Source organism: Heterocephalus glaber, unplaced genomic scaffold (assembly GCF_053883595.1).
Source record: "Heterocephalus glaber isolate CG9 unplaced genomic scaffold, H.glaber_assembly_v1.0 deba00001504, whole genome shotgun sequence".
Lineage (NCBI taxonomy): Eukaryota > Metazoa > Chordata > Mammalia > Rodentia > Bathyergidae > Heterocephalus > Heterocephalus glaber.
Window position 1 is genome coordinate 46,949,198 of NW_028258324.1, and position 13,404 is coordinate 46,962,601.

Consider the following 13,404-nt stretch of genomic DNA (forward strand, 5'->3'; position numbering starts at 1 on the left):
ATGACTAACAAACAGAGTGTTGAATCTGGTGATTGATAATAATGAGGTCTCTAATTTCTGAAAGGTTACGCAGCATAGAAAAAAACAAGTGACATTAGACAGATTTTTTTTTGCCAGAATTCACCCTGAAACTAAGAGACAAGATCTCTCCAATATCCTTATAGGGGGACTCTCCCTCCAAACAGTAACCTCATCCTCACTTACCTTCCTGTCCTCCATGCTGGAAGTTATCTCAAGCAAGGTTAGTGTTCCCCCTCACCATACTGTACTGTTCTGTATTTTTTTTCATGTTTTTGTAGTTAAAAAATACATATGGTTCAAAATGGATTAACCTTATTTACACTGATCTTATGGGGAAATTTGATTCGGTTCACAACCAAAATTGGTTCACAGTCATGTTTGTAGGGGACAGAGTGGATTAACCTTATTTACGTTGAACTTTATGAGAAAATTTGATTCAATTCACAACCAATTCAGTTCACAACCAGAATCGTGGAATGAATTAAATTCACGTGCCAGGGTACAAGTGTAGCTTCTTGGTGAATATAAATTGTTGCTCATCTAACACTAATCCAAAAGAAAGACATATTTATGTCTTCCTGTGTATTTTTTGGGTTACCTACTTTAAAATATGAGCTCTTTAAAGCCAGTTTTGGCAAACAGTAGTTCTTTTGGGAAGAGGTAAAAATGAAGGTGAGAGATCTAGAAATCATGCCTGACAGAACAGATTTTTAAGTGATTAATCTATAGAAGTCAAGGCTAAGTGAGACAGCACAACAGAAGAGCCATCTCTTGGATGAAGGTTAAACTTTTGAGTGAGAGGAGATCTAGGACTGGAGGGAGAAGAGATCTGGGACTGGCAATTGAAAGAAATTTCACTTACACTTAGGCAGAAGCTTACCCACCAAGCTGTTCATCTGTAGCCTGAGTGCCTCCCAAATAAGTAAAGCAAAAAGGAAACTATCATCTGTTAGAGCAGTTAAGGTAGGCTTCCTTCATGCCGGGAGATTGAGTTAAAGTTTGTCATAAATCCCATGTTTTTATTTTTAAGTCATTCAATATTGATATTTTAATTTTATAGAAATAGTTTACTCACAAAAGAGCTGAAATCCATCAAATTGTCAGACATTCAATAAGATGTAAACCATTATAGTTTTAATCATTTTCCACCTTAAAACCCCTTTTCTTTTTCAGAGATATCATGATAACACATTTTGAGCCTTCCATCTCCTTTGAGGGCCTTTGCAATGAAGTTCGAGACATGTGTTCTTTTGACAATGAACAGCTTTTCACCATGAAATGGATAGATGAGGAAGGTGAGTAATAAAGAGAAGGTTGCCAGTGTAAGCATCTGATTTAAGATATTATTCTGTTACTTTTACAATGTAATAAAAGGCCAGTCACAGTGGTGTATACCTGCACTTGCAGTACTTTGGAAGGTTGAGGCAAGTCCTGAGTTCAGGTCCTGTCCGGGCAACTTAGTGAGACCCTGTCTCAAATAGGTCTTAATGCTCTAATTTGTTTATTTCTTTTAATAGATTAAAAAAAAGTAGATGCATTGAAAACAGAACAAGTCTGCTAGTTAATACACAGTTTTGTTACCTCAGAATTCACTACACCGAGTAGTTCTTACTGAGTATTTTATTTATTTATTTACTTAGCTACAGTACTAGGAATTGAATAGGATCTTTGCACTGAGCTACATCACTAACCCTTTTAAAATTTTTCATTTAAAAGGCCCGGGGATGTAGCTCAGTGGTTCCACTGCCTGCCTCACAAGTGCAAGGACGGCCCGAGTTTGATCCCTGGTACCAAAAAAGAAAAAACAAGAATAAAATTTTTTATTTAAAACAGTATCTCGGGCCAGAGATTTAGCTCAGTGGTTCCACTGCCTGCCTTGCAAGTGCAAGGTCCCAAGTTCGATCCCCATTACCAAAAAAACCCCCATAAAACAGTATCTCACTAAGTTACCCAGGCTGGGTTTGAACCTGCAACTCTCCTTCCTCTCCCAGAGTCCTAGGATTACAGGCATGTGCCACCATGTCTAGCTGTGCTTTTATTTATTTTTTTAACTGAACGGTGTAACGTGGAGGTATTTCATATCACACATGTAGAGCTGCTGCATTATCTTTAAAGCCTGCATAAACAACTAATAGACATTTAATTTATTTCCAAATATTTACAAGTATTAAATAGTATTATCATGAATTTCCTTATGTAAATGTCATGTTCCACATATACAAGTCTATCTGAAAGTAAATACTGGTAAATAAAATTATTGACTTAAAAGAAAATTTACCATTTTAACAATTTTTAAGTATATAGTTTAGTGGCATTAAATAAACTCACATTGTTGTGGAACCATTACCACCATCCATTTCTAGAATATTTTCATTTTTCCAAACTAAAACTTTATACCCATTAAACACTATCTCACCATTCCTTTCTTTTCCCAGTCCCTTATAATCACCTTTCTACTTTTTGCTTCTGGAAATTGCACTACTTTTGGCAGCTCATATAAATGGAATTATACAATATTTGTCCTTTTGTGACTGGCTTATTTCATGTAGCATATGTTCTCAGGTATTGTCAGTGTTGTAGCATCTGTCAGAATTTCCTGCTTTTTTTTTTTTTGGTACTAGGGATCGAACTCAGGACCTTGCGCTTGCCAGGCAGGCACTGGAACCACTGAGCTAAATCCCCGGCCCAAGAATTTCCTGTTTTTTAAAGACTTTGTGTATATACACTCCACATTTTGTTTTGACCTTTATCCATCAGTGGACAAACTGGGTTGCTTCCACCTCTTGGCTGTATGAATAATGCTGTTATGAGCATGCGTGTACAGTAGTCCTCTCTTGTCTTCAGTTTTACTTCCATGACTGCAGTTACCCATGATTCATCACAGTATGAAAATACTAAATGAGGGCCAGGGATTTAGCTCCATGGTTTCACTGCCTGCCTCGCAAGTGCAGGGTCCTAAGTTTGATCCCCGGTACCAAAAAAAAGAAAAACTAAATGAAAAATTTTTGAAGTAAACAATTCGTAAGTTTTATATTGTATGCTCTTCTAAGTATTATCATCTCTTTTGTCTAGCATATTCCCATTATACACTATTCATAGTCACTTAGCAGCTGTCTCAGTTATTAGTCAGTTATTATAGTATCTCAGTGCTTGTGTTCAAGTAACTCCTGTTTTACTTTATTTTCAATTTCATGCTGATATTTTGGCCCACACCTGTAATATCAGCACGCGGAGAGACTAAGGTAGAAGAACCCCAAGTTTGAGCATAGCCTGAGCTATTTAGGAATTTAGTGTGATCCTGTCTCAAAAAGACTTTTAAAAAGGAGTAGGAACTTTGGATGTAGCTCAGTGGGAAGGCCCTGAATTCTATCCACAGTAGCATAAGTAAATAAATAATTTTAAAGGCTCCAAAGAAAAGCCATAAGCTCCTTCTTAACATAATATGGAAAGAAAAAAATCATATTCTGGACCTGCTAAGATTTATGATAGGAATAAATCTTATATCCATGAAATTGTGAAGAAGGAAAAAAAAATTCATGCTCATTTTGCTGTTTATCTCAAACAACAAAAGTTACAGTATGTGCTTAAGATGGGAAAAGCATTAAATTTATCCTTTAATGTGAAGGAAAAAGTAAAGTATATCTAGGGTTTGGTACTATCTCTGGTTTCAGTTGTCCCTTATGGATCTTGGAACACATGCCCCATGCATGAGTAGGACTACTATACATATATATACTTGTTCAAGTTCTTGCTTTCAGTTCTTTCGTTGTATACCTAGAAATCCTGTTTCGTTTTTTATGAACCACTGTACTATTTTGTACAATCATGGTACCATTTTACAGTCCCACAACCAGGGCACAGGGTTCTAGATTATTCATATCTTTGCTGACATTTCTTGTTTTCTGATTTAAAAAAAATAATAATAGCTATTCCAATAGGCGTGATGTGTTAACTTGTCTTGGTTGAGGGTTTTTTTGTCTTTTGTTTTTTTGGTTTATTGAGACAGAGTCTTACTAAGTAGTCCAGGCTGGCCTCAAACCTATGCTCAGGTTGGCCTGGAACTCACAGCAATCCTCAAGCCTCAGCCTCTGTAAGGTGTGCACCACCATGCCCAGCTTTAACTTGTGATTGTGATTTGGATTTTTCTAATGATTATTTGCTTATTGGTCACTTATGTATCTTCTTAGGAGAAATGTCCTTTGTTCATTTTAAAAATCAGGCTCTTATTATTCTGGATTTCAATCTGTATATGTGATAATTAACTTTATAAGGTCTTTAAATGAATCTGATACTGGAAAAATTAAAAGAGGGTGGAGAAAGGGTAGAAAAAGAAGGAAATTGAATGTGTTATATACATCTACCCTACAGTGAATGTAATCATTATGAGCTCCAAACATATTCTAATAAAAGTCAAAAAAAGAAAAATCAGGCTCTTTTGTTATTGAGGTATAAGTGTTGTAAAGAACATCCTCGTTATCAGTACTTATATTCTTCAGTCCAGTGGGTTGTCTTCATACTGTTGATGGTGTGCTTTAATGCACAGACAGCTTTAATTTTGATTTTATCCAATTCATCTACTTTTTATTTTCTTGACTGTGCCTTTGGTATTATATCCAGGAAATCACTGTCAAATCCAGTATTATGATGAAGCTTTTCCACTATGCTTTCTTCTAACTCTCGTAGTTTTAGTTTTTACATCTAGGTCTCTAATCCATTTGAGTTAATTTTTGTTTATGGTATAAGATAAAGATTCAGCTTCATTCTTTTGCGTATGAATATGTCTGGATATTTTTAAAAGAATTGTTAGTTTATTTTTTATACGTTAATATGTAGGGATTTGTTCAAAATCATATAGTGGCAGGGAATAAGTAGGTTAATATACAGAGAAACCAGGATTTAGTAATATGTGTGAAATTTTCCAAAATAAAAAACTAAAAAGAAGAGTTAATACCGAGGAGAGTGACTTTTTTTTTTTAACAATGGCCAAGTTTATTTGAGAAAGTAAAAGTGAAAAGTATATGCTGCATTGCAGAAGCAGTGTTGGCTATTGTGGAAAGTGCAGTAGCTGAGAATGATGTTTTAGAAACCTAGACAGAGTTTTTAGAAATAGTAGGCAACTTTGTCAGATAGTATAGAGAGGTCAGCTGAAATAGAGACTGGCTGCAAAGATGTCATTGATTTCAACAGCTGTTATCATGACCTATGCAGTACTAGTTTTATTAGAGTATTTGTTTTTGAGAAATGCATGGAAGATAACAAAGAAGCAAGTTATGGTCATGCTTAATATTAGCAAAGTTTGTTTTATTATAAAAGATTTTAAGTTTATGATTAAACAAATACTAATGAAAAATATAAAGTGAAAAGTCAAAATGCTACCTCTTTTTTTTCTCCTTCTTCTCTATTCCTGCCAACTTCAGTGTACAATTTACTCTTCAGAAGTAAGGCTGCTGAATGGAGTGGCAACTTGAGTGGGAAAATGATTTTTTTAAAATTTTATTTTATTGGTACATTTTAGGTATACAATATAATGACATTCATCATTGGAAATTTGCACCTTTACATAATCTCTCTTGGTTCTTATTTTTCCCCCTTCCCCTGCCCTCCCTTCAACCCCTCCATCCTTCCCTATTTACGAAGACTTTGTTTCCATTTTTTCATTTTTTTATATTAATTCCATTCCCTTCTTTCCTTTCCCCTACCCCTCCACTTCCCTTTCCCCTTTGCCCCTTTTCTTCCTATTTCACATTATCTATTATACCTTTTAGTCCTTATTTACACATTCAGTTTCTCACACTAGAGAAACTATTCGGTATTTACACGTGTGTCCTATTTATTTCACTTAAGAGTATCGCCTCAATGTGCATCCAGTTAGCTATAAATGTCTCTAATTTCTCATTTTTTATGGCTGAGTAGTACACCATTTTATTAAAAAACCACATTTTCTTTATCCAGTCTACAGTTGATGGGCATTTGGGCTGCTTCCAAGTTTTAGCTATTACAAATTGTGCTGCTGTGAACATGGATGCACATATATCACTGTGGTATGATTCTTTTAATTCTTTGGGAAAGATACCCAGCAGGGGAATAGCTGGTTCAAATGGGACTTCTAGTCCTAGTTCTTTGAGGTATCTCCATACTGATCTCCACAGTGGTTGCACCAGTCTACACTCCCACCAGCCGTGGAGCAGGGTTCCTCTTTCCCCACAGCCCCACCAGCATTTGTTATTGGTTGACTTCATGATAGCAGCCATTCTTTCTGGGGTGAGGTGGAATCTCAGCATTGTTTTCATTTGCATCTCTTGAATGACCAGTGATGTTGAACATTTTTTTATATGTTTCTTTTTCATTTCTGCTTATTTGTCTGAGAACTGTGTATTCATTTCAGATGCCCATTTTCGGATTGGGTCTTTAAATTTGGGAGGTCTGATTTTTTTAAGTTCTTTATAGAGTCTAGATAGTAAACCTTTGTCTGAAGGACCGCGGGTGAAGATTTTTTCCCACATTGTGGGTTGTCTCTTCACACTGCTGGTGGTTTCTCTTGCTGTGCAGAAGCTTTTTAATAAGAAGAGATCCCACTTGTTGATTGTGCTAGTTCATGGGCACCTGAGGTTTTGTTCATAAAACCTTTTCCCACACCAATGTCTTCAAGAGTTCTACCTAACCTCTGTTCCAGCAGGTTCAGTGTTTCTATTTTAATATTTAGATCTTTAATCCATTAATCTTTGGCAAGTTGAAACCCCATTTTTCCAGCACCATTTATTAAAGAGGCTATCTTCCCTCCAGTGAGGGTGTTTGGCTCCTCTGTCAAAGATGAGATGGCTGAGTGTGTCTGCAGTTGTTTCTGCTTCTTCTAATCTGTTCCACTGGTCCTCAGGTCTGTATCTTTGCCAGTACCATGCTGTTTTTATCACAGCTTTGTAATATAGTTTCAATTTGGTAGTTGTGATACCCCCTTCCATGTCTCTGTTGCCTAGAATTGCTTGTGCTATTCTGGGCCTCTTCTTGTTTCAAATGAATTTTTGGATCATTTTCTCAAGGTCCATGAAGTATGTTGCTGGGATTTCAATTAGGGTTGCATTGAATATGTATAGCAGTTTTGGAAGTATGGCCATTTTCACTATGTTGATCCTTCCTACCCAGGAACATGAGATGTCTTTCCATTTTCTGATATCATCTTCAATCTCTCTTTTCACAGTGCTATAGTTTTCAGAAAAGAGGTCTTTGATTTCTTTTGTTAGGTTGATTCCTAGGTATTTCAGTTTTTTGAATGCTATTGTGAAAGGAATTGTTTGCCCTATTTCTGTCTCAGTCTGTTGTTTGTGTAGAGGAAAGTTATTGATTTTTGTGTGTTGACCTTGCATCCAGCTACTTTACTGAATTTGATTATTAAGTCTAGAAAACTTTTCATGGGCTTCTCGGGGTCTTCTATATAGAGTATCATATCATCTGCAAATAATGACAGTTTGACTTCTTCATTTCCTATCTTTATTCCTTTTATTTCTTTCCCTTGTCTAATTGCCATGGCTAATGTTTCCAAAACTGTATTGAACAAGAGTGGTAATAGTGGACATCCTTGTCCTGTTCCTGCTTTTATTGTGTAGGATTTCAGTTTTTGACCATTTAGCATGACATTGGCTGTTGGTTTTTCATAGATGGTTTTTTTTTATGAGATCGAGGTAGAGACCATCTATTCCGATTTTTTGTAGAGTTTTTATCATAAATGCGTGTTGGATTTTGTCAAATGCTTTTTCTGCATTTATTGAGATGATTATATGGTTTTTGTCTTTGGCCCTATCGATATAGTGTATTACATTGATTGATTTGGGTATGTTGAACCATCCCGGCATCCCTGGGATGAATCCCACTTGGTCAGGGTGTATGATCGTCTTGATGATCTTCTGCTTTCTATTTGCCAGTATCTTATTAACGATTTTTGCATCTATGTTCATTAGTGAGATTGGCCTATAGTTTTCCTTTTCGGTTGGGTCTTTCTCTGCTTTGGGGATCAAGGTGATGCTTACTTCCAGGAATGAATTTGGGAGTACTGCTTCTCTTTCAATTTCATTGAAGAATTTAACCAGTAGTGGTAGTAGTTCCTCTCAAAATGTCTTGTAGAATTCAACAGTGAAGCCATCAGGACCCAGGCTTTTCTTAGTTGATAAGTTTGGTTTTTTTTTTTTTTTTTTTTTTGTACCAGGGATTGAACTCAGGTCCTTGAGCTTGTGAGGCAGGCGGCAGAACCACTGAGCTAAATCCCCGGCCCTAGTTGGTAAATTTTTAATTATATTTTCAATTTCAGTTGATCTTTGGTTGTTTAGAATTTTAAGGTCTTCTTTGTTCAACTTTGGTAATTCATACGTATCTAGGAATCTGTCCATTTCTTCTGTTTTCCACCTTATTGGCGTACAGGTTCTTTTTTTTTTTGGTACTGGGGATTGAACTCGGGTCCTTGCGCTTGTGCAGCAGGTGGCGAAACCACTGAGCTAAAACCCGGCCCCAGCGTATAGGTTCTTGAAATAGGTATTGGTGATCCTCTGGATTTCTGCTGGGTCTGTTGTAATTTCACCCTTTTCATTCCTAATTGCATGGATTTGGGCCTTTCCTTTTTCTGATAAGGTTGGCTAAGCGTTTGTCAATTTTGTTTCTTCTTTCGAAGAACCAACTCTTGGCTTCATTGATTTTTTTTGTATGGTTCTCTTAGTCTCCATTGCATTGATTTCTGCTCTAATCTTTATAATTTCCTCCCTTGTATGAGATTTGGGTTTGTCCTGCTCTTCTTTTTCTGGAAGCTTGAGGTTCAGCATCAGGTTGTTTAATTGGGCTTGGTCTGTTTTCCTAATATGAGTATTCACTGCTATAAATTTCCCTCGTAAGACTGCTTTCATTGTGTCCCATAGATTCCGATGTGTTGTATTATCATCATCATTTAATTGAAGGAACTGTTTGATTTCTTCTTTAATTTCCTCTGTGACCCATTGGTTATTCAGAAGTATGTTGTTCAGTTTCCATGTGTTTATGAAATTTTTGCAGTTTCTTTTCCTGTTGATCCAATTTCATCACACTATGGTCTGATAATATACAGGGGATAACTTCAATTCCTTTGCACTTACTTAAACATGTTCTATGAGTGAGTATGTGGTCTATTTTAGAGAATGACCCATGTGCAGCTGAAAAGAATGTGTATTCTGTTTAGGTGGGATGGAACACTCTGTAAACATGTTATGTTCATTTGTTCAAGAGTTCGATTGAGTTCTACTATTTCATTACTTATTTTTTGTCTAGTTCATCTATCTATTTGTTACAGTGGGGTATTGAGGTCCCCCACTACTATTGTATTAGTCCATACATGACTTTTCATGTCCATTAGTGTTTGTTTTATATAGTTGGGCACAGTAGTGTTTGGTGCATAGATATTTATGATTATCATCTCTTCCTCTTGGATTGTTCCCTTTACAAGGATGTAGTGTCCTTCTTTGTCTCTCTTAATCAGTGTTGGTTTGAAATCCACGTGATCTGCAAAGAGGATAGCTACTCCTGCTTTTTTTCTGGTTCTTGTTGCATGCAGTATTGTTTTCCACCCTTTAACTTTCAGTCTCTGAGTTTCTTTTTGAATTAAGTGTGTTTCTTACGTGCAGCATATTGTTGGATCTTGCTTCTTGACCCATTTTTCCAGTCTCTTTCTTTTGATTGGTGAATTGAGATCATTAACATTGGTGGTTATAACTGATACATATTGACTTATCATTGTCATGACTTTTTCTTTTTGTTGGATTCTCCCCCTTCGCATTTAATTTCTTGTCGCGCTAGATTTATTTATTGTGCATGCTTCCTGGGTTTGTGATCCTCATTGTCTTTTCCTAGGATATTGTCTAAAATTTTTTGGAGTGCTCTTTTGGTATTCATGAAATTCCTAAGGTGCTCTTCGTCATGAAAGTATCTTTATTTCTCCATCAATTTTGAAAGATAGTTTTTCAGGGTACATCAGCTGGGTTGGAGGCTGTTTTTTTTAATGGCTTGGAATACATCACTCCAAGCTCTTCTTGCTGCCTTGAGGGTTTGCATTGAGAAGTCTGCTGTGATTCTGATGAGCTTTCCTTTGTATGTGATTGATTTCTTTTCTCTAACTGCTTGTAGAACTTTGTTCTTCTGGTGGGTTTCTGGAATCTTAATAATTATATGCCTATGTGTAGATTTTTTTTTTTCATCAAGGCTAGTTGGAGTCCTGTATGCCTCACTTATCTATATGTCAAATTCTTTTCTCTTGCTTGGGAAGTTTTCTGCCATCACTTCTGTGAACAGTTTTTTTATGTCATCTGCACTGTCTCCTGTTTCTTCATTGACGCCAATCAGTCTTTTGTTATTCTTCTTTGCATCGTCTAGCAGCTGCTGGATTGATTTCTTGCAGTCTCTTATAATTTTAAAGGAACTTTTCTTTTCCTGGTCACTAATTGCAATCTCATCTTCTGTATCTGAAATTCGGTCCTCATATTGGCTCATTCTGCTATGTAGACTTTGAATGGAGTTTTTAATCTCCTGGAAATCTGTTTGTATCTGTTTTATGGATTCCATTTGTTTCCTATGTTGTGATTCCGTCATGTTCCTCAGCTCCTCTCTAGATTTAATAATCATGTCTTGCACTACTAGCACAGTCTGTGCTGTTATCTGAGAAATTATTTCTGATTTCATTTTTTCCAGATCCTGTTTCATTGTCAATTCAGGGAGTCCAGGTGGTTGAATATCAAGAGTGTTCCATCTTGTTTCCCTGTGGGCTTGCTGTAGGTGATCTGGAAGTCTGGTTTTGAGAATTGTTTACATTTCTTCTCATTTTGATGGTGCATTGGGCTGTGTGTGTGTGTATGTGTTGCTGGCGCTCATGTGGCTCACCTCCTCTGCAGTGGGAGTGGTGCTACCGCGGTCTGGGAACCACCTCTGCGCTGGGAACGATGTTGAGGCGGCCCGCAAGCCTCCTCTTCGCTGGGAGTGGTGGTAAGGCAGCGCAAATGATTTTTGAGATGGAGACTCAAACTTGCCCTTGCCTGAGAAGAGCTGGTGGAAGGAAGGAGAATGGGAACCAAGGAGGACTAATGAAATTATGCCCAGAGAAAATAAAAGGAAGCAGGGATTTGGGAGCCAAGTTGGAGAAAATAATAGAAGCACTCTTGTCTTTTAGATTGGGGGAAAGGATATAATTGAATTCTTCTCACAGATTCTTCTCTTAGTTCTGCTGAGAATGACTGAGGTTTTGACAGGGTTGGTGGTATCTAGTGTGTCATAATGTTCACAGAACCAAAGGAATGGGCTAAAGAATGGCATAGTGGGAGCCAGCTCAGGGCCCAGCTATGCTGCAATGACTTGTTCTTTGTGAATGTCATTGTCTTTGAGACACCTCTTGATGCCAGGCATGACTCATTTCTTTGGCTGGTTGACTAAGGAAAATGTTTCTTACTTTCTCTGTATGTATGTTTACTACAACTCTGTATTTATGTTTAGAAGCATCTTAACCAGAACTGTTCTTTTTTTTTTTTTTTTGGTACGGTGGATCGAACTCGGGACCTTGCGCTTGCGAGGCAGGCGCTGGAACCACTGAGCTAAATCCCTGGCCCAAGAACCATTCTTTAATGTAGAGTACGTTAAGTCTTTTTTTTTTCCTTGGGGACACCTTTGAGCAGGCTCTCATATAAAAGAAAAAATTAGACAAAATGATTACATCCATTTCTGAGCAACCATGGTGTGGCAGTGCAACTACTTCCACTTCCTCTTTTAACGAAAAATGTAACAGAAATCCTACTCTTAGCCATACCTCTCAGTCACAGAGCAGTGGCGGTTTAAAATATGGCTGAATAACTTTTTGCTATGTTTTACATATACGTTTTACTAATAAAATGGTTTATATGTACTAAATTTGGTTTTGTGAACTTTGTGTAATATTTTGTACAAATAGAAATGGAAGCTATATCATCTGCTTCAGAGACTTGAATTGTCTAAATTATATCTGTCCTTGTCAAATATTTCCCCAAATTTTATAGTGTGGAATTTGCTTATTAATCATCACACTTAGAGATTGAAATAATTGAACTTTTTGTAATTTTTAGGAGACCCGTGTACTGTATCATCTCAGTTGGAGTTAGAAGAAGCCTTTAGGCTTTATGAGCTAAACAAGGATTCTGAACTCTTAATTCATGGTAAAGAAGCAATCATTTTGTACTCTTCTGGGGCTGTGAATATTTTTAAAATAATCTTTTATTGACCATTTTAAAAGAAAATTATGTCATTTTCTTTACCTCTGTGTCTTATCTTTATGTTAACATGCTTATTTAGTAGTTTCTTAAATGCTGGAGAAGGTAAAATCAATTTGCTTCTTATAGTCTTAAGGAATTTGTTATCTGTATGTGCCTTCTCAGATAGTAAAGTGTGATCTCCCAGCAAATTTAAGATAGTTTGTTGAGATCTTAATAGAGCTTTAGAAGTCATCTATTTTTTTCATGACCTTTTGCTAGTATAAAATTACAACAAATCTTTAAAAAATGATTTATCAATGGTGTTAAGCATTCTTAGGTTTTATTGCTTTTCATACTATATCCAACATCTATTTTCAGAAGTTAATTTATATTTCAGGTTTTAAATATACATAATATTAAAAACTGCTTCCTGTACTCTGTTCTTTATTAATTGTCCTTTAGAACATTACAGACTATAAATGATTAACTAGTTATTCATAACTGTGCTGTTACCTTTTATTCTCATTATAAAAATGGGTGATTTTGTATGTTTATAAATTTATAGCTCCTAATATAAACTTATATATTTGGATTTTTGGTACAGTTTCTGGTGTTAATTTATTCCTGAATTTAGTATACATCTTCTGAAAGCTCTAATGTTCATAATGTTCATAATTGTATATATTTTTGTAATTGTAATTTTTCATTATAGCAAAATTGTCAGTACAACAAATATTTACGTAAATAGTAGTTAATAATTTCTTTAAAGGCAGAAAAATAATTAATGATAAATAACAAAGGACTAGAATTAGTAATTTGAGTTTCTAATAGATTTTTTATAGACATATTTGTTGTCATAAAAATTTCTATATCCTTGTTAAAATAAATCCCTTTAACAAATAATGCTAACCATATGCTAATTATCTTGTTTCAAGTAAAGAGAGATTCAGTTTTTTTAAGGGTCAATTTTTAATTCTTTATAGTATGTTCTAAAAATGCTGTATTTTATTTTTAGTATTCCCTTGTGTACCAGAACGTCCTGGAATGCCTTGTCCAGGGGAAGATAGTAAGTATTTATATACTTTATACCTTTGAAAAGTGTTATGCACCAAGCATGGTGACTGACGCAATACAATCCTAGCACCTCCCAGTTGCTGAGTAGGCT

At 35.9% G+C, this 13,404-nt stretch overlaps 1 protein-coding gene across 5 annotated transcripts in view; it reads left to right on the forward strand.

Annotated features, from left to right (window-relative positions):
- Prkci (protein kinase C iota) overlaps positions 1-13,404 on the forward strand; it is an 84,205-nt gene that overhangs the window by 32,976 nt on the left and 37,825 nt on the right. For 4 of the 5 annotated variants that reach the window (XM_087186499.1, XM_087186498.1, XM_087186502.1 and 1 more), the window contains exons 2-4: positions 1,195-1,316; positions 12,114-12,203; positions 13,255-13,305. In XM_087186499.1, the coding sequence (XP_087042625.1) occupies positions 1,195-1,316; positions 12,114-12,203; positions 13,255-13,305 (263 nt within the window). Of the gene's footprint in view, positions 1-295; positions 985-1,194; positions 1,317-12,113; positions 12,204-13,254; positions 13,306-13,404 lie in introns of those variants that run through there. The other variant, XM_087186501.1, reaches the window with a different exon arrangement.